Source organism: Tiliqua scincoides, chromosome 2, assembly GCF_035046505.1.
Source record: "Tiliqua scincoides isolate rTilSci1 chromosome 2, rTilSci1.hap2, whole genome shotgun sequence".
NCBI classification, from domain to species: domain Eukaryota; kingdom Metazoa; phylum Chordata; class Lepidosauria; order Squamata; family Scincidae; genus Tiliqua; species Tiliqua scincoides.
Genome location: NC_089822.1, coordinates 211,240,089 through 211,262,347, shown reverse-complemented (window position 1 = coordinate 211,262,347; position 22,259 = coordinate 211,240,089). Strand labels below are relative to the sequence as shown.

The 22,259-nt window shown below is 41.2% G+C and overlaps 1 protein-coding gene across 3 annotated transcripts in view; it reads right to left on the bottom strand.

Annotated features, from left to right (window-relative positions):
* IARS1 (isoleucyl-tRNA synthetase 1) overlaps positions 1–22,259 on the bottom strand; it is a 130,144-nt gene that overhangs the window by 17,902 nt on the left and 89,983 nt on the right. For all 3 annotated transcript variants that reach the window (XM_066618229.1, XM_066618230.1, XM_066618231.1), the window contains 10 exons: positions 20,838–20,929; positions 20,468–20,545; positions 18,445–18,566; positions 17,230–17,332; positions 16,976–17,059; positions 13,847–14,021; positions 12,427–12,539; positions 9,690–9,785; positions 7,944–8,120; positions 242–353 (listed from right to left, as the gene is read on the bottom strand). In XM_066618229.1, the coding sequence (XP_066474326.1) occupies positions 242–353; positions 7,944–8,120; positions 9,690–9,785; positions 12,427–12,539; positions 13,847–14,021; positions 16,976–17,059; positions 17,230–17,332; positions 18,445–18,566; positions 20,468–20,545; positions 20,838–20,929 (1,152 nt within the window). The remainder of the gene's footprint in view (positions 1–241; positions 354–7,943; positions 8,121–9,689; positions 9,786–12,426; positions 12,540–13,846; positions 14,022–16,975; positions 17,060–17,229; positions 17,333–18,444; positions 18,567–20,467; positions 20,546–20,837; positions 20,930–22,259) is intronic.

Below are 22,259 nucleotides of genomic sequence, written 5' to 3'. Positions count from 1 at the left end.
TCTTCAAACTGGGAAAGGCCATGCTGCACAGCCTGCCTCCATGCGGGCCGCTCAGAGGCCAGGGTTTCCCACCTGTTGAGGTCCACTCCTAAGGCCTTCAGATCCTTCTTGCAGATGTCCACATATATACATATATGAAAAATGGCAAAAACTGAGTGCAGATGAAGCAACTGAACTTATACATTTCTACAACCACCATTTATTTCTTATTAACTTATTAACAATTACAATGTATTCCTACCTTGCTCTTTACCATTGACACAAATGTTCAGATTGACATAAGCACAAGCTGGCTCAATACGATGATGTTCAGTTCCTTCGACAAGTGTAATTTCCAGTTCTGATCCCTTCAACTAAACAAACAGTTTCTCTTTTTAAAAAATATTCTTATTAGAACCATAAGCACACAAACTATTTCCTCCTCAAAGTTACAGCAATGCCAGGAATTATAGTGCCAATAATTGTTAACACTATTCCACAGTAAACCACATGTAGTGTATTTTAACAAACAATTCCAGGCAACAAAAAAATCCCTACCCCTCGAGTCACAGAAGGCAGCAAATACATTTTCAAGTCTATTCTTTTAAGGCAGAAGGGAGGCATAGCTGTGCATACAGCTAATGGTTATTTCTGGGCCTGCCACTCTTGGCCACTAAGGGGCAGTTGTTTCTTGCCATTAATCACCACAAAGCAAATTTCAACACCAAATTAAAAATCTGGAACAGCATTTTCATGCATATGGTTGTGTAGTACTGCAACTTTGTTTTTCAGCTATCATACAAGTCTCAGGATTCAGTTACACTCAGAATTGAATTTTACTGTATCTTTCAATATATAATGTAAAACAAAAGCATTCTCTGGCTTTTGAATACAGAAGGCAGTGTCTGTGCTAAATAACCAGCTTTTGCAGCTTCAGAAACTGAGATCCCCTAAATTACTAAGTGAATGATCCAATTCCATTTGTAGACAGAATTTTAAGTGAATGAATGATGGGGGGAGGAGGCGCTACACAAGCAACTGAAAGTCACTGGTCTTCAGAAAAGCTCTACAATGTGAAGTTCCTCCTCCGTGCGTATTATCCCAGGTAGCCTAGTATTAGATTCACTCAGCAGCTACACTGTAGCCAGATACTGGCTCTCTAATCCGTGGGGAAGGATTTAGGGCTTACGACAGTATTACTGAGCTTCTCAAACTGGGGTATCGTGATGCCCCAGCCAGAGGGCCCTCTGCCCCCTTAAGGGATGGGAGCAGGGGGGAGGCAGCGACGTGATCCCCAGGATCGTGTCACTAAGAGGGCTGCAGGGACTGGCATTTACTTGCCAGTCCCTGCTGCAGCCTCCCAGGGATGCAGGGAGCCCTGTGCGACCCTTCACACGGGTTGAGCCTCCGTTTGCCTGAAGATAATATCCGAAGGTCGCCAGTTCGAGGCCACTGGCACTGTGCGACCTAGAAGCAGCTGACAAGCTGAGCCGAGCTATTCCATCTGCTCTGTGCGTGGGAGGATGGAGGCCAGAATGTGCGACCAGATCAAGAAAGAAACATCTGAATGTTGTGGTTTCTTGAAAGATAGAAACCTTCTTTCAAATAGTAAAAATCCTTACGGGGATTTAATTTGCCTGCCTATGTAAACCGCCTTGAATAAAGTCTAAGGAGAAATCTGAGGACCAAGAAAGGCAGTATAGAAATACCTGTTGTATTATTATTATTATTTTCACAGGGCTCCCCAGTTTTCTAAAAGTGAAAGCGCAGTGATTGCGCTCCACTTCTGGTTTTGCCGAGATAGAGCGCAATTGTTGAGTTTTCACTTTCAGAAGGCTGGGGAGCCCTGCAGAGGTCGCACAGGGCTCCCTGCACGCTGCTGCAGGGTCTGGTGAGTACATGCCAGTCCCTGAAGCCCCCTTAGTGACGTGATCCTGGGGATCATGTCACTGCCTTCCCCTGCCCCCATCCCTTAAGGGAGCTTAGTCCCTCTGGCTAAGGTGCTGTATTGCTGCCTCCCCCAGCCCTGCAAGAACTTACTGTAGCGCAAACTCTTAGAGAGTTTGAGAACCGCTGCAATGTTGTATAGCTCTAGAGAGAACTAGGGACTAGACCAGGTTATATTTACAGCAGTACTTTGAAAGCACCATACTTCTGCATCATGTGAAAAGGTACAAGGCAGGCTTCTGGAATGGTATACAAAAGATTTATTTAGTCACAAAGTAGTTCAAGATCCTAATGACTATACACTTACAACACGCACGATGCTATTTTGCAGGCAAAAATGTGTTGAGATGGTGAATAGTTTTGTGCTTTAATAAATCTTCTGTCCACCCTGCTTTGTGTGCAGTATTAGATTATGCCATTTTTATCTCATATCATGTTTTAAATATAATGCTTTCTCTTCTAGAAGACAACTATCATTTAAATCCATTTTTTAATTTTATAGGCAACAGATGGACTTTAAAAAGAATATCAGTAAGATCAGCATCCAAGAGTCATCTCATCTATCCCATTCTATCAGCCATCTGTACCTAGGCCATTAAATTCATGCAAAATTTACTTTTTTCTGGTTATCCTAGAATCAAGCGTTTGTTACAATAACTGGCATTAATCTAGTAACCTCATCAAATCACATTTAAAGTTATATTTATCACAACGGAACAAAGGAAATGTCACCAACATTTTACAAATCTGCTTCCTTTAAATTTTATACAGATCATTAAGTGCACATGCTCTCCTATTTCTGTTAAATATCCGAGATGAGATGTCATAGTGCCGATCTGTTAGGGACTTTCCAACATATCAGTCATACCAATGAATATCAAAATTTTTGCTACCTTAAGACGCTTTTAAAAAAGAAAGAAAAAAGACAGACCTTGACTCCCTTTATTCTTTCAGAAAATTTCAAGGTATGTATCATTCTGCAGTACAAATCTACTACCCAATTTCAAAAGCTACAAGATTTTCACTTTCATATTGTGTCACTCAGATTAATACGCAATTCATTTTACTGTCAAGTGGCTCTACTATGTTTGGCATCTGAAGTTAGAGGCTCAGTTCATATCTACTTGAGCTGACAACAGATGTAACATAACACAGGAAGAGGATGGGCTTCTCTTCACTTGTGAGCTAAGTGTTTCACCATACTGTCCAATCATGTGAAACCCCAACTGGTTCAATTCTCCCTCCCCCTAACTATGGGGACAGGAGATCATGCAAATACAGCCTTTGCAAAATGAGGGATTCATGTGGACCAAACAGTTCACAGGTGACATCTGAACCGTGGAATCACTAGATACTCCCAATGCTTAGCCATCATGCAAAACACTCTTGCCAGATCAGGTAAGTATGAACTGCAGGTATAAAAATAAAAGACAATAGCACCCGAGTTCAACTAGAACAATGCTCATTAAATGAATATCTAACATGGCAGAATAACTCAGGAATGGGAAGAGGCTGACCATTAAGAGCACAATCTAATAATAATAATACAGGTATTTCTATACCGCCTTTCTTGGTCCTCAGATTTCTCCTCGGACTTTATTCAAGGCAGTTTACATAGGCAGGCTAATTAAATCCCCATAGGAATTTTTACCATTTGAAAGAAGGTTCTATCTTTCAAGAAACCACAACATTCAGATGTTTCTTTCTGATCTGGTCACAACATTCTAAGAGAGCTGCCCATGACAACATGTTATCCACTGCACTGGCACCAAAGTAAGTCTTGGTAGTTCAAAGAAGAAAAGAGTCTTCTTTTCAGACAGCCATTTGGAGTCTCGGAGGAAGAGATCTCAAAACTACAGCTTTCAGGAAAAGAAACCACAGGAACTCCAGTGATACTTTCCCCTTAAATTGCATCCATAAGAAATCTTAAAGCTGCTTTTTAGAGCCTAAGAGTTAAAAAAGCATTTTTCTGATCCCTAGAACCAGCAATACAGACTTTCAGAAAGAAAGATGGGTGCATTCATGGATTACTACATGTAAGACCCTGTGGACCAAAGCCTACAATACTGTATTCTCCTGAACACCATAAGCAACTTCAAAAATCAAGCTACAGGTGAACCCTCGTTATCTGCGAGAGTTCCATTTCTGAACCTCTTTGTGGATACCAAATTCTGCATGAAACCAGTCATGCATTTTTGGACACCAACAAGTTCTGAACGCGACTGAAACCATTTTGAGGCCCATGGAGGCTGCATGCGGCCTCCATGGGCCTTAGAAAGGTCCCAGAACGTGTTGAAAGGCTACTTCAGCGAAACTAAAGTTTCAGTGAAACTGGAAGTGGCCTTCCGAAGCTTTCATGGACCTTTCTAAGGCCCATGGAGGCCGCATGTAACCTCCACAGGCCTCAGAAGAGCCTCCGGAGGCAACCTAAGCACAGCTCCAGTTGCTTCTGAAGGATTAGGTTGGGCCGAATCTGGTTCAACAGGGGTCCAGAGAAACCCCATTGAGCCAAACCCACGAATCAAAAATCTGTGGATAAATAGGCTCAACCTCTATTACAATGAAGCATTTAAGGGAGAGAATATGAAATCAACACACACACACACACACACACACACACACACACACACACAAGCTAATCTGCAATAAGCTTTCACTAGGGTTAATTCACCATTTTTACACTTTATATAGCCTTCTGATATTATGGTTGTTTTGAGTGCTGTATGCCTGATGGTTTTATGGGTGGGTTCTTACTGTTTGTATTTCATAGGTTATTGCTCTCTTTTCTTATTATGGTTGATTGCTGCAGGGTATTTCTTGCTACTTGTGTTTTATTTTTTAATTATATATTGATTGTTATATGCATTTGGAAGCCATTTTGGGTACCCATTTGGGAGAAAGGCAGGGTAATCAGGGAATGAATAATAGAAATAGTCTAATCTATGACCAGCAAGATGGTTTGTGGAGCGGGGTACATTAATTCATACAGACTTGGATTATTTCACTGACTTCTAGAATCTCAAAAAATGTTATATAATATGAACATCCTAAATGGATATAGTGAGTCTGGTCCAATAAACACTTAATGTGAATGATTCATTATTCAGATGATGGGTAGGTGAATATTCTCCAAAGGATTACCATAGATAATCGCCTAGAAGGCGAAAAATTTCTTCCCAGAAATGCAGCCTGAATCATTGCCTCACCTTATCTCTGGGGCATGCCAGCAGCGAGGGGGGGGGGGGGGAGGCGAGTCAGCCAGCCAGCCAATCTCTATGGGGGAGGAGGGAGCGAGCGTGGGACGAGAAAGAAAGTGATCTCTGTGGAGAGAAGGCGTTGTGCAGGCTGGGGCTGCTGCTGAGCATTCGCAGCTGCCTGCCAGTGCGCTCCACGTGCTCCTTCAGGCTGTTGCCCAGCTGCAAGAGCTCGATGCGCTGGGCTGCACTCCACAGGGCAGGACAGAGCAGGGGCATCTGCTACCACAGCCATCAGCAGTCCCCCCCCTCGCTCAGCACCAGCGCCCACAGAGGCATCGGGCACCCAAGACAGAGCAGGAGCGCAGGTACCAATGAGCTGTGTGGGGGGGGGGCATCTGAGCAAGGGAGAAGCAGTCATTTGAAACGGCTGAGTCCATCTCCTCTTTCCTTCTTGTTCCCCCTTCCCACTGTGTATAAACTTCAAGCACTTCCTTGGAAAGCCCAACTTGCTAACCCCCTTCCCATCTCCCCACCGGTGAAGCTGGACAGGGTGGGGGAATGGGGGAGAGTGATCTTTTTAAAAAAATAGGAGAGAGAGAGAGGCAGCCTGCAGAAGGTTGTACCATCTTTTCTCAAACCCTCTCCCTGTAATCAATTACCACTGATGAAGTTGTACTGGGGGGAGGGGGGGAAGAGTTAACTTTTATAAAAGGAAAAGTTTGTCTCTCTCTGTGTGTGTGTGTGTGTGTGTGTGTGTGTGTGTGTGTGTGTGTGTGTGTGTGTGTGTGTGCGTGCGTGCGTGCGTGTGTGTGTGTGTGCGTGTGTGAGAGAGAGAGAGAGAGAGCACTTAAAACAGTTAAGGCTACAATCCTATCCTCACTTTCATGGGAGTAAGCCCCACTGACTATTAAGGGACTTGCTTCTGAGTAGGCATGCCTAGGATTGGGCTCCCAGACTATTCCCTCTCTTCTTGTTTTCCTCTCCACCTCCCCCCGTTACTGTATACAGTCACACTTCAGCCTCTCCCTTGCAAAGCTTTTGGCAAACCTCCTTGCTAACCTCATTTCCCCCTACCCTCACCAATGGACTGGAGGGGAAAAGTCCCTGCATTTGTGTATTTGGGGAGGAGCATCTGTGAAAGAGAGAGAGAGAAAAGCATTCTACCTGTGTGTGTGTCCTGTTCAATGGAAGAGACCTTGCAAAGATGAAAAGCACAAGAAAAGCAGAGACTAGAATTTAAAGTTGAATTATTCTGCAGCAACAGGTATTTTAGCCAGAGATCTTTGCTGTATGCTGGCAGAAGCTCTGAAGCACTTGCAACTGCTGCTTAAGAGAGCATGCTTACTTCTGCAGTATCCCCAGGCAATCTGGCATTTATGCAGCAAAGTTTAGCCACCTGAGATCCCATTGCAATGTACTGCGCCCATGCAGGAGCCACTGAAACCCTCCTGGGGGAGAAGTAAGGGATTAACTGCCATCCCTTAGGTTCCCACCCCCCACTTGGGGTTGTGTGTCCAGTTCTGGTCGCTGCATCTCAAAAAAGACATAGTGGAAATGGAAAAGGTGCAAAAGAGAGCGACTAAGATGATTACTGGACAGAGGCACATTCCTTATGAGGAAAGGCTACGGCGTTTGGGCCTCTTCAGCCTAGAAAAGAGGTGCCTCAGGGGGGACATGATTGAGACATACAAATTATGCAGGGGATGGACAGAGGGGATAGAGAGATGCTCTTTACACTCTCACATAACACCAGAACCAGGGGGCATCCACTAAAATTGAGTGTTGGGAGAGTTAGAACAGACAAAAGAAAATATTTCTTTACTCAGAGTGTGGTTGGTCTGTGGAACTCCTTGCCACAGGATGTGGTGATGGCGTCTGGCCTGGACGCCTTTAAAAGGGGATTGGACAAGTTTCTGGAAGAAAAATCCATTACGGGTTACAAGCCATGATGTGCATGTGCAACCTCCTGATTTTAGAAATGGGCTATGTCAGAATGCCAGATGCAAGGGAGGGCACCAGGATGAGGTCTCTTGTTATCTAGTGTGCTCCCTGGGGCATTTGGTGGGCCGCTGTGAGATACAGGAAGCTGGACTAGATGGGCCTATGGCCTGATCCAGTGGGGCTGTTATGTTCTTATGTGTGTGAATAATCTTATTGGCTTGCTCTATTGTACTTCACACTTTGGCTTTTTATTAGTTGTGTTCTTGCAGCCTTGCTAGTTGTCTGTTTATTATAATATGGATATTTTAAGTTAAATTCTTGTATACTTGTTCCTAGAGGTTTTTGATGCTACATTAACCACCGGGGATGTGTGTGAATAATTTTATGCTTGAAAAATCATCTCTGAGTCTTTTCTTGATCCTTACTAGTAATACATTAAATTTTGAAAGGGTCAGGAGAGAGAATAATTCCTTTAGGTGGAATAGGTGCTTAGATGGCTGCTAATCCTTGCCTTATTTCCAGTGGTCCTCCTTCACCTCACCCTCTTTCAGTAGTCAAAAAGTGGAGATAAATTGCGAGGTCAGAGCATGCAAAATTTCATAGCAAGAGATTGACAGTATATTAATACTTCTTAATAATATATTTGAATTAATTGTAGAATATATTTAATTTTTATTTCATTGTATGGGACGTGCCAAAAATTTATAGACCCTGGGTGCCAAATGACCTTCACATGCCACTGAGTCAGACACTCCCCTAAGTTTAACCCCTGACTTATCCAAGGGCCATAGAAAATTCCGTGATTTATGGCTCAAAACCTGCCCTCGACTTATTTGTGAGGTCGGCTTATGCTTGCATGTCAGAGGTATTTGTTCTTACCTGGGTTTTCTCTTGAATAAGCACTACTTTTGAGGTAGGAACTGGATATGGCTTCAAGGTAGCCTTTATTGTCGCAAAAATGAAATCTGTATGCTCCTTAATGACAGTATCAAGATAGTCACCTTCTGGATGTGCTCGGTAATATACTGTAATTTCATCTGTAGGAACTAGATTGCGCTGTAATAAAATCAGTAACTCTGCTAAGTATCAAAGATCATCTGTAAACAACTTATATAACCAAAAAGTAATACATATAATGGTTATTATCAAAACAAACGAACAAAGATTATTATCACAAGAAACTTTCTAAGTCCATGATGTTTAAAATTGTACTTGCCCCTTTGTAAGACGGTTGGTCATTTTACAGAGGTAAGCTCAATTATTTTAAAAATCATGGACTTAGAAGAAATCAAATTGTATATCTTATCACAAGGCACTTTTCTCAGTTAAAGTGCAATGATGATCTAGAAAACATTAACATATGTTATCCAAACCACAAAAAATAAATATGTTCTGCAATGTGCTACAAGTCTTTTTATAGGCAAAAATACCTCCATTACGCTAACATTATTAACAAAAATTATTCCTCAATTAAAGATTTTAACAATATTAAATGGAATTCTGGTCTAGATGAGTTTGTGGTTATTTTATACTAAGCACTGAAATTCATTTATAGGTATTTTTTTCTTATAACAAAGTCATCTTCACACACAATTACCTATGTCATGCTCAATTTTGATTCTCTTTTCTATTCTCCTTATAAAGCCATCTGTTCTCCATCTACACTCTATGTACCCTCATGACTTTTCCCTCAGTTCTTTCCTATTATGTCTAAAATATTGATTTGTCCTGTGTCTTCAGAACCAGGCTGTTATGATCTGCTTGACGATTTTATTTCTTGCAATGCTATAGCTGATTTGGCAAGACCTTTATATGAATTTACAAGGAAAACACAAAACAAAAACCCATTATCATAAGGCAAGAAGCAAACTCCATCTCAGGCAAAGTGCAAGCTCCTGCGGTCTAAGAACAAGCTCCCAGTATAATATCTGTCAGGTGCCAATTTCATGGTTGCTCTTACCAACTAGTTTCAGGACAACTGGACTGGAGATCAGTAGTATTACACAACCACAGAATACCTTGATTCTATTTTAACAAATCCCTCTAAGCCTCAACATCTAACAGATTCATATGTTCCTTTTTGAATTCAGGTACAAGCAACAGAGTTGAAAACAGCAATATAGGCACTTGATACATGTGCATTTAAATAGTTGTTTCCCCACAACAAATATGGAAATAGCATCAGACCCCTATTTTGGCATTTATTGCAGATAATCCCTGCAATTTGATACCAAAGTCATTCATGACCAAAGGGACCCATTACACTTATAGTTTGCCATTTAAATTTGGATATAGCAACTTTAAAGTAAAGTAAGAATGAATACAAGAAAAGCAAACACTGTTTGTTCAAGTTCAAAAGTGACTTGCCAGGTTTGTAATTTTTTGCTGACTTCTCCAAGCAGATTTTTGTGTAGCATGGAGCAGGCCTGATGTTCCAAGGAAGAGTCAAAGATCTTCCTGTAAATGCTGATACCCTTGAACGTGCCAGAAGCACAGCTATGACCCAAACGTCTAGTTTCATTGGCAGCTTTGATGATAGTGATTTTGACAGAGGATGATATGACCACACAGGGAGTGGGGTGGGTTTGAAGGTAGCAAAAAAGTTCAACTGCTCTGTTTACTGACCTTCTTTCGTAGTTTTTGGATGCGATTTATTACTTCACGCGCAACACCTTCATCAACCATGGATTGATCAGGTGTAACATCTAGGAGAACCAACACCTTGAAGGAAAAACAAATAGAACATCTGTAGTAAACATACAGCGCTCTGTGCTGCACATCCTTGCACACTTACCTGGGAATAAACTCACTGAACAGAGTTGGATTTAGAAAATACACATAGAATTGCTAACAGTGTAAATTTAATTTGATTTCCAAGAATAATTTATTTCACAAGTCATGTCTACTGCTGAACATACTCCTTACTCTGCTCTGTTACAATATGCTGCTAGAGACAAGCTTTATTGGTTCCAGACATGGCCATGTGCTTATTTTAACTCCACAGCAACCAGATAGCACTCAGTCTTTTCCAGTGCCATGGAGCAGACTGAGGGCACCCCATGCTTCATCACCATCCTTTTACACAGTGAGACAAGTAATGGATAGTAATGGATAATGGACCCAGATAGGGAGAAGCTAAAGACCACGTTGGCTCCTAAGTCTTGCAAGAAGCCCATTTCACCATCTTTGGGAATCACTGGCCTGAGGAAGAGAGATGCAGGACCAGGAACAGCAAAACACCTGCTGTACTTGAAATTTGGGGATGGGGGGGGGACACAACAGGTATGTGAGCAGGATACTGCTGAGAGTTGAAAAAACTTCTATCCAGCTGAGTCATTAGTAACAGTATTGCTCACACAGCTCCATCTCCCAGCTTTGATCACTTCTATTGGAAGGGCAGGATCCTTCCTGTCCCTGTTTGTCCCCAGCCCCAAGTTTTCATTCATTCTCCATCCACAAGCCATGTCTCCTCTTAATAAATACTCCGTCATTATCACATTTCAAAATCCTATTCATTTCCATTTTGGAATAGACAACAGCTGTTTCAACCAAAAATTCATACATACTTAATATTTAATACATACTTCTCATATCAGCCAAAGCAATTATGTAGATATTGGTAATTACTTTTACCCACATCGTGCAAATACTCCAAAACAGGTTCTATGCCACAGTTGTTTAAGAGAGAACTTATTTTTCTAATCAATTTTTACCCTGCCTTTTCTCTCAGCAAGGGGTGCACAAGGTAGCTTACAAAAAACTGCAAAATACAATTGAGTAAGTAACATAAAATATCATAAAAATTAAAAATGCATAAAAATTAAAACATCAAGTCAGATGTTTTAAAAAATTAAAAAATACAACAGCAAAGACGATAAAACATCAATCAAGCAGAAGTATAAGAACAATTCAGAACAATAAAACTATCAGTAAGCCAACTGTGCAAACCAATATCAAAAACATACTGCACTACATCAAAACGCCATCTGAAAAAGAAAGGCCTTTGGGTCCCACTAGAAGACTGCCATGGTGGGTGCCATTTTCAAATCAAAAGGGAGACGATTCCAGAATTGGGGTGCCACTGCAAAAAAGGCCCTACATCTTGCCACCGCTCCCACAATCTCAGTTAAGGATGGCATATGCAGGAAGCCACTTCAGAAAACCTCAGGGGCTGGGACTGAGTGCATGGAAGAAGATGGCCCCTTGAATACCCTGATCCCAAGCTGTAAAGGTTTCTTAAGAAGTCAGCACTAGCACCCCGGTTTGTGCTCAGAAACAAACGTGCAGCCGCTGCAGCAGAGATCCAAACTCTACAGTCTAACTACCAACCCAATAACCACAAGGGCCGCTGCATTTTTACTATTAAGAATATTTAAATACCATTTTCAACAGTAGATCACAAAACAGTTTACATAGCAAAATTAAGGGTGTCCAGTCCCCTAAGGGCCCACAATCCAAAAAAGATGCAGAAGAGACACTTGCAATAGTCACTGGGAAAGAGACCATGCTGAGGTGAAGAGGCACATTTTCTCTCTCCAGGCACCATTTTAAAAGGTGCCTCTTTGCCAAATTAGCAGGAGTTAATTAGCGCATTCTGCACTCATTGTTTCCAGGCAGTCTTCAAGGAAAGCCCTATGAAGAGTTTGTTGCAGGAATCAAGTCTCCATGTCATCAGGGCACAGATCACTGTGGCCAGGTTCAAACTCAGACTCAACTGTGAACCCAGGAGGACTCCCAAGCTGTGAACCTGCTCGTACAAAGGGAATGCATCACCATTCAGAACAGGTAAACAGCCCGGTATCTGGATTGTGGATTGCTAGACCAAGAGATCATTCTGCCCAGATTTTATTCCACCTTGTTAAATGCCAAATAGCAAAGGGAACAAAATTTCTATTTTGTGGCACTTCTCACTTCAAAAGCCCAGATTCCCAACCAGCATACTTCAGCCTCACCTTCTAGAATCTGTCAGCCAAGAAGGAGCCACCATAAGAACCACCATAAAACCATGCCCCCCAAGCAAGCCAACTGACCCAGAAAGATACCATGATCTTTAGTGGCATCAGCTACTGAGAGGTACAGTAGGACAAAGAAGGTCACAATCCCTCTGTGCACTCCTCAGGCACAGTTCATCCACTAAGGTGACCAAGGCTATCTACGTCCCAAAGCCCAACTCAAAGCCAAATTCAAAAGGATCCAGAAAATCTGTTTCAGCCAGGACCCTCAGGATTTGGGAAACTACCACTTGCATGATTACCTTGCTTAGAAGTGGGAGGTTTGAGACAGATTCATAGTAACCAATGTCAACAGCTCTATTATTTCGTAATTCCACCCCATCAGCACCACTGGGTACAGCATTAGATACCTGAGAATCGGAGTGGGCTTCAAACTGGGCAGATCCTCCTACTGTCTGGTTAAAGGTGTACATTAGACGGAGATCTTCTTCATGCAGTTCGTGTCCTTCGACAACAATGGTCCCTAATTGATTTAAACCAGACAATTATCTATATTAATCAAGCTATTCCTAGTTTTGACCAATCTGTAGTCACTTAACATTCAAATATTAACCTAACTTCATTGCTTTTATCTTTCATTAAAAAGACAGGATTCACAAGTGTGCCTCTGTGGTTTATGTTTAGCTTATTTCTCCAGTTTTTCCTCCTATAATACTTTCACCTTCTCTCTTTACGAAGTTTTATCTTCCATATGTTTTCAAGTTCATCAGCTTCCTCTTTGAACCAATGCAAAACTCTAAAGCAGTGTTCTTCAAAGTAGGGGTCACAATTCAGCACTGTGTCATGAGATGCTTTTCAATGGGTCACAAGGCCAATATGCATTTGCGGGTGTATTGCAAAGTAAACCAGGAAGTCAAGTTTGACAATAATTGACAAATAGGCAATTTAATATTAGTTACCTTACTGGCATACTTTGCAATCATAATATTTACAATTATTAATTTATACTGTATTTACTTGTATTTAGTGCCATTTTTATATTTTATTATGAGGCATTTATGGGGAAAGATATATATTATTGTACTGGTTCGCAGGAAAGAATACTGATCTAAAAGAGGTCTAACCAGTGCAGAATAAAGCAATTTTACGTATTAATATCCAAATGTGTAACACTAGGTTTTGGCTTGTATCTATGCCCCACTACATATTGGGAGTACAGCAGTACTTGAAAAGTAATACTCAAAAAAATGGATCCTATTCTGAATTGAGCTGTGGGCACAGGAGTTTCCCTGCCACTACATTGTTTCATAAATTTCATTTCTCTTCCAGCCTCTGGCAGACTATTAAGAAAAAAACATTTCATATAAGGAAAAATGTTATTTGAACTAATAACGCAATCCTAAGCATGTCTACTCAGAATCAAGCCTAACTGATTTCAGTGGGTCCAACTCCCAGGTAAGCATTGTACAGAATGCTAAATGCATGAGGATGACACTTAAACACATTTTCTGCACATGACATTCAGGGTTCTTTTCAAGATGTAATTCTCCAATCACTAAGAATTAACCAACCAAGAACGTCTCTGAACATTTCCTGGTATTAAAGAATTAAGTTTCCCTCTCTTTGCAATTATTCTCCAATATGTTCATAGAAGCTATAAACAACTGCCAGTATACTAAAGAAAAAATGTTTACATGCTTTGCAATTTGTTATTAGCTTATAAAATATGTTAAAGTAGTAAATGGATTGCTTTACACAGTTCATCATGACATTCTTTTGCTTTGAAAGGTCAATCCTATCAAGTTTTCCTCACAAAAAATGCACACTGACCAGTCTTCTGGAACTTTTCCAACTGCTCACTCGTCAGCTCTTTGATAGCAGCCATAGCAGATTTAAAAGCACCTTTCAGCCGCTTCCCAAGCACCATGTGATCAGGTTCAGCTCTCAGGCGGATTCCATATTTATCTTTATCGGTTGACAGTGTCACTTGGCGGACATTAAGTTCCTGAATATTTACAAAAATAGAAGAAAAAAGTTCCAAAAAAATAAAAGTTCCAAAAAACAAAAAAAAATCATTCCAGTAAGGATTATCAAATCAGCAAACAACTTGTTTTCCATGCTAAAATGCAAAAATAATTAACAAAAACAAGACAGACAAAATGTAGCTCCCAACTACATTGGTTTGCAGGTGTTTGAAGTTCTCATACAATTGATTCAGTTTATACAAAAATACTTTGCTATCCCCAATACTCAAGAGTGTAGTCACACAACTTCACCCATTTTCTATAGCAGTGGTTTTCAACCTTTTTCATGACACAACACTAATAAATTAATAAATGAGAACTATGACACTGGGGACCCACCACCAATCCCACCCACCGCCCCTGACTTCCAGGTAGTTTAGGGGCAGAAAGAGAGAAAAGGTGGTCATGAGTGGGCTCTGAAAGTTGGGCTATATGGAACTTAAAACATCCTCAATGTTCCCTTTGCAACATCTTGCAAATTGTTACAACACTCTTATTTATTCTCACTCCTGAGTTTTTTACTTCTAAAGATCTCAATCCTACCCAACTCAAAATTTCTTCATTCCATGCTCCCTCATTCCACACAACTACTTACAGTCAAAGCAGTCACCCAATTCCTTTCAGCCCGTGTCCTTAGCATGTCCTCTTCACACTGCTGCTATCAAGTCTGATTTCCCTTGCCCCAATTTAAACTATCACCTGAAAGCCACTACTCTTGTCAACATTCTGTCACTATGAATTTGCTACGATTTAATTCTGCCTTCTGAAAAGTTGAACATTATTCACAGTCACACACATCCTCACAATAAGGTCAACAAAATGAACTACCATCCCTATTTTGCATTTGAAAGTTGCTCTAATATAACTCTACTGTGATGCCATTGCTCTTAGGAAGCCTAGGAGACCTTCTGTCTGGCCAAACTAATGTGCACACAATATTATAAAACTATCTATGACTTTTATGAGTCATTGAGCTATAAGAATCCAATACACAGAACCACACAAAGGGTCACTCTGTCTGGCAGGCAACACTCTAAATAGCATAAAGATCTGAACTGGCTCAGTTTCCTAAAAAGAGCAATAGTTCACAATCAGCACTTTAAAGTAATGCTTGGTTGAAAGCAATTTACTACAGAAAAAAACATTTTTCCATATTTTCTTGGCATCCTGTTTATTTTCTAGGAAATTCATAATATTCACTTTTTTAAAAATTCAGAACAATGAATTGTGCTTTCACAAATAGGTTTCAGAATCAAAGTATGTCAATACAAAAGTGAAAAGTGTTTAATATGAAAAAATGCCCTCTCACATTTTATCAGTGACGTTACAAAGAGGCACATGTGCTCTCTCTACAATCATCCCCCCCTTTTATAATTTATTTAAAACACTGCAAGTATCTCCACATTGTGGAAAAAAGCAATTTCTTATATATGCAATTCCAAAATCATCCTAAAACTTAAGAGCAGAACTAAATAGATAAATGTAGTTAAATTATATATTAAATAAAGAAACCTGTAAAAGAACAGTTCTCCAGAGAGGTTAGATATATTAAAGTTTCTTGAAAAATTCTTACCCTATAAGCCAAATAAATTCAAAAATATAAGTCAACATTTCCCAAATCCCTCTATCATATTCTGCTTTCCCTACTTTTATAAGTAGCCTTAAGCAAATCCATAATCTTCCAGCAATTTTGAGAATTCTTGTGATAGTGTGTGCATGCTCTCATCACAAGCACACCTTTAACAAGCAGCCCTGTCGAATCCACAAAGTTGCTATTTTTCAAAAGGAAATCTAGGGAAAAACCACCATGTGTAGAACAAAGAGAGAAAAGGTTAGGAGAAACAGAGGACAGAGATGAGAGACAGGGAAGATAGCAAGGAAAAATGCAGAAGAGAGGCTGGAAGCAGTGAGTGGGTGGAGAAGAGAGGACTGACAAAGGAAAAGGGGGAAGAGAAAAGGAAGAATTCAATGTACACAGGAAGAGACAGAATACAGAGGGTTAAGAATACAACTGGCAGCAGGGTGGCTTAAGGTGCCAGCCCCATATGAGCACAAAGCTGAACTTGAGAGTGGCACTTCGCTTGCAGATGGGAGGACTCTTTCTGATATCTTCCCAAGAAACTGGGCTATGCTATCTTCCGCTCTTGATACTTGTTTCCAGGGGATGGGAGAAGAGCACCCACCTGAAGAGATATAGGTTGCCTCCCACTCTGAAGATTTTGTCCCCCAAGTAATGAAACCTGCTAAAACAATGGCCTCCAAACTGGAGACTTCTGTGCAGCTGAATAGCCCTCCCCATCCTGGTCACTGCTTACAGTTCCAACATGCTGCTGCTGCTGCTCCTGGCACCCGATCTCAACACAGGGACACTATAGGCAGGGGAATGACACCCTGGAGGCAAGCGGATGGGGCACGTGTCAGGGAGGCCCCAAGAGCCTGATCCGTGGATAAGTGAATGTAGATATGGGATCTGCTCCCCTCACATCCAAAAGATCCTCTGAGCCCAGGAGAGGCCACAGACATCTGTACATGGCCTCTGCTGGGCTCAGACTGAGCCATAGAGAAGAAAAAGTCACTTTCTCGCCCCCCCCCCCCCATTTCTAATGCTTTATACGGCATTGAGAAGCCTGGAGAAGCCTTGGAAGGCCATTGCTAGAGGCGAGGAGCTCCCCACACCTCCAGAGAGTGGGGGTAGGCTTCACGGATTCAGGTATCCATGGGGGGGGAGTTCAAGAATGAAACCCCCATGGATACAGGGGCATAACTGTACTGGAGCTCAAAGTCCAAAAAATGCCACTCTCCTGCGCAGACTTATGTGCCCAGAGCTCTTGCACTTTGATTTGCCACATTTATAGAAAGGCATCAACCTGTATTCAAATACATATGAGATTCTTGAATCAAATATTAGCAGTGTATTCTATTCTTTTCTTCTTACCTCAAGTATGTACTTTTCCAAGGACCTGATCTCTTCCAGCACATGAGGATCTTGATGGATGATCACTACCTCTTTCAGTGGATACTGAAATAAAATTCAGCATTAGTCTGGAAAAAGAAAAAATAAATCTACAGCAAAATATGAATCTTGGCTTTCCAAAATTAGTGGAACATTGATTTACTTATGGCATCTTTAGATAGAACCAATGTGTGCTTATGGGATATTGAAATAAAAGAAATTAAAGAATATCTTACCTTTACTGGAATAGTTTTCCTATCTCTGATTACCCGTCCAAGCTCAATAACAGATTGCATTCGGGAAACAGCACTTTCTATATTGTTATCAATCAGATCCTCCCTAGATTCAAAACGTAAAATATATATTTTGAACTTTGCCTATATTGGGCCAAGCACTGGAAAAAACACAACTAACCTTCAGCATGCAATTTTTTAAAATCCTCATTTAATCTACATTATTCCATTTAAATTAATTGTGGACTTGACCTTTCGTATTACTTGCCCACTACACGCTTGTAAAACACTACAAGGGCCATATTCATTAATCCTGTATCCCCAAATTCACTTATCCACAGATGCAGGGCCCCCGTATCCCCCAGGCATGAGGGAAGCTATGTTCTCCTCATCCCCTGAAAGCTCTTCTGAGCCCCACAGAGTCCGCACACGTGCCCGTGGCCTCTATGGGCCTCAGAAGTCACAAAAAAGTCACTTCCAGTTTAGGAGCTGACTTTTTTTTGCCCTAAATGGCCATTCTGAGGCCTGCAGAGACTGTGGGTGCACATGTGTGGCCTCTGCGGGGCTCAGAAGAACCTCTGGAGGCAAAGGAAGCACAGCTCCCCTCGTCTCCAGAGGTCAGAGGGCATCCCGGTATCCACAGTTTCAGTTATCCGCTGGGGGTTGGAGAATGGAACCCCTGTTGATATTGGGGCATGCCTCTCTCTCTCATGGTCCTCCATTTGGGCTGGTTTTCTGTAGCAGCAAAATACACTGTACACACATTTTAGTCTATAATTCAACATCAAGTTGTGCATTTAGGAAGCCATGAAAAACTGCAGTTATACAGCACCACATTCTAGAGAAGTTTTAGAACAAAGCTGGAAGTGTATCCAAACTCAAAGGCATAGTATTTGGTATTATAGGCAAAACATAATAAAAAGGGACATGACAGAGTTATCAGAAACAAAAATCTGAACAGGCAAGAGGGGAAAGGAAAGTATCCCACGTGTAGGTTATAGAGGGAAAGCAGTTTTGACCTCCTTTTGTGTCCAACACATTCAAAAACTAAGAGCAATCTTATCCAGAGTGCTGACATGTTCCACCATTTCCTGCAGCACTGCTGCCTTTAGTCTAGGTAGTTCCATCCATCCATTACGAACAAAATACAACCCGCAAATATATAACAAAGTGCAAAACGGGTCTGCATGACCATCCATTGCAACCAGAGTTCCTCACCGAATTTGAGGAAGCATGAGGTAGTGAATGCTGTCAGTGTTCTTCTCCTGAATGCAAGCTGGATCAACAAGAGTCTTCAGATTCTGGTACATCAGTTCCGTGATAAATGGAGTATAAGGTGCCTGAAATGACAGTTCCTCATTATCCTATTTCTCAGATGCATGCTCCATATTTTCAGGCAGTCATAAGAACACAAGAACAGCCCCACTGGATCAGGCCATAGGCCCATCTAGTCCAGCTTCCTCTATCTCACAGTGGCCCACCAAATGCCCCACCAGATAACAAGAGACCTGCATCCTGGTGCCCTCCCTTGCATCTGGCATTCTGACATAACCCATTTCTGACATAACCCATTTCTAAAACCAGGAGGTTGCGCATACACATCATGGCTTGTACCCCGTAATGGATTTTTCCTCCAGAAACTTGTCCAATCCCCTTTTAAAGGCGTCCAGGCCAGTCGCCATCACCACATCCTGTGGCAAAGAGTTCCACAGACCAACCACACGCTGAGTAAAGAAATATTTTCTTTTGTCTGTTCTAACTCTCCCAACACTCAATTTTAGTGGTCAAATACTTCTGCTAAACAGTTAAGGACCACATTATTGGATTGCATCTAAAATTGAAGCTTTCCTTCATATTTTGTCACAAAAACATTTTACAAGTATTCTTGATGTAGAATTTAATCAGAAAATTGTTTCCAGTTGAACAATTACATCTCAGGGTTTACATCACTGCTTGGGGAATCAAAATAGCCAAATTACAAGATTTAATACCACTTGTATTGAGTATGTTGTCTGCATATTTGCAAGAAAAAGGTGTCTCCTACTTGATGAATTCTGATCTCTCTGTGAACAGGCGTTCAATAAAGAGAAACCCCACTCTAAGGGATGAGGAAAGAAAGGGTTAAAAAAATGTCTTTAAGCGATCCAGATAGCTCTGCAGACCAAACATGAAAGGACATAGGACTATTGTCTAGAATCTTAGCATTTCCTTACCCCCCAAAAGGGGAGGCCCAAAAAGCAGTGTTATAAATCTCGCTAATAGAAGTATTTTGCACACATACCTTCTACTACATTAAAAGGGAGTTCCTAGGCAATAACTTATTTTCTTCATTCCCTGAGTCCTGCTGGAACTTAATGGACACGCTTCTCTATGAGAGACAAAGTGTCCTCACTGAACAGTTACAAACACCAGGTGCTGTAACTTTACTCAAGCTAAGAGGATGTGGACATAGTCAAACAATTTGGATGACAGGCACTACTAACAGCACTATGCAAAAGTAGGATATCCATATCCTAGATACAAAACACACATAGGGGATAAACATTAAGACAGTGCTTTTCAACCAGTGATATTTCACAGTATGACAAGTGGAATTTGGCAGCATTACCATGGTAAACATGTGGCAATGCCCCAGCTGGCAGGATTCCATTGGTCCAGTAGGTGGTACCCCAGTGAGCAAGGTGTGACTGTGCAGCTGCCTGGCAAAAGAGATGTGGTTTGGGGAAGGAAAATGCAGGCTAAAGCTCCAACTGTGGGGACAAACAGTCTACTCATGTGTACAGACGCTTTCTCTAGTGGCAGGTGATGCCACTTGCAAAAAAAGTGATACAAAAAAAAGGTGAAAGGTCCTGCATTAGGAGGCCACTGCCAGTGAATCTGTCTCCAGCCTTTTTAGTGATGTGGGTTTCTCCAAGTCAAACAGTATCTTGTTTGCTGAACCACAGGAAATATTTTTAACCACCTATCCAGCTTCTGCCATTTTACCAGACATTGCTCAAACACATTCAAGTGTAACTTTACATTATAACTATAAAGGTTAGAAACATGCCTTTTAAAAAAAAAAAAAGCCAAAATTCTCAGGATGCTGGTATCTGCCCCGATTACCACACATAGGATTTCCTGTTACCACAGAATCACAGATATGAGATTTAAAACAGTAAGCTTGTGTACATAATCTTATAGGAGAATGAATGGGACTGCTCAAAGTATGCTAAAAGTATTTTTAAAAGTACATTCTTACCATAAGTCTACACATGGAGTAGAGGACGCTGAATAAGGTTTCCAAGGCCATAATGCAGTCATCCGTTCCATTTTCACCCTACACAAGACATATTCATAGAAGTAAGAGAGATAACCTACCATTAATTTCATTTTACTTCAAGGTATGATTTTACACTCTCACACAAAATGATACTGAATGACCAAGAACATCCAACTTATTTGAATTCAGGAGCAACTAATAATAATAATAATAATAATAATAATAATAATAATAATAATAATAATAATAAACTTTATTTGTATCCCGCCCTTCTCCCTGAAAGGGACCCAGGGTATTTAATCACTTCCAATTCTCCAGGATAATAATAGCAGTGGGAGTAACTACCTACCTTTAACCTCCTGCGATTCATTCTGACATACCAGTTGGTGAGAATGTCTACAAACTTAACTAGCCGAGGAACCACAGTGTAGAGTCTGTAGGCTAAATGTGAAAAGACAGCACATTATAAGAGTCTTTTGACTTCCATCTATTTTTCTTACTTAAAACCCTGAAGATTTAAGAATCAGGTAAAAGCTGATATAATTCTTTTAATTACACTGAAAAAGGTTGACATACATCACTATGGAAACAGATTGGATTTAACTGTGAACGTTCTCTCCCTCCCTCTTAATCAGTGGTTGTATTACAAAACCTAGTTTCACACTAATGTTAAGAATGGAACTCCCATTGGCATTAACTATAGCTGGCAATGGTGCCCATCTGATGTTTAACCATGGTTAAAGTTGGAAAGGAAAGGAAAATCTGCACCACAGAGAGTAGAAGAAGAGAGACAGGAACACATGCTTCTGAAGGTGTCTTGACATTGCAAACCATGGTTACATCTACACTGAATCAGTCACAGATAACTACAGATTGAAAATATTGCTAAACTACAAATAAATATTACTAAGGGCACAATCCTAACCCCTTATGTCAGTGCTTTCCAGCTTTGACATAAGGGCTTTGACATAAGGGCAATGCAGCTCTGAGGTAAGGGAACAAACATTCCCTTACTTTGAGGAGGCCCCCGTGAGCGTCACCCAATTGCAGGATGCAGCACATGTTCCATTGGCACCGCTATGCCTGTGCTGGAAAGCACTGACATAACGGGTTAGGATTGTGCCCTAAGTTGTAGAAACCCAGTAAAGGTCACATTGTGGTGCAGGATTTTTGGTGTCTGTGTTATGCTTTTGCATTGCTATTCTATTATGTGTTTTACATTATTTTAGTACAGTTGTGCGTTGCTTAAGGGCAAGGTAGCAGATTGGCATCCCTGTCATCAAGCAAGGCTTGATGTTATGCAAAGCCACCAAAAGATGAGGGGAGCAGAGCTTCCCTTCCCTCCAGATGCTTTTCTGAGCCTCACAGAGGCAGCATGCATCTGCGTGCTGAGTCTGCGAGACTCAGAACACCAGTTTCAAGCAAAAAGACACAACTTCTGGTTTTCTGGGAAATCAGAAGTCATGTTTTTTCACCCAAAACAACCATTCTGAGCCTCGCAGAGACAGTGCATAAATGCATGCTGCCTCTGTGAGGCTCAGAAAAGCCTCTGAAGGAAAGGGGAGCATGGCTCCCCACAGCACTGGAGGCTTGGGATAGTGAACAGGGACCAGCAGCAGCCGTTGCATACGCGGACTGTCACTGGTCAAAACACTGCTAAGCGACACACAACTGTATTAGACTTTTACTTATATTATGATCAACCTTGAGAATCTTGTTGGATCAAAATATATGTCAACCTAAACACACACACAGGTATGTCAGGCAATCA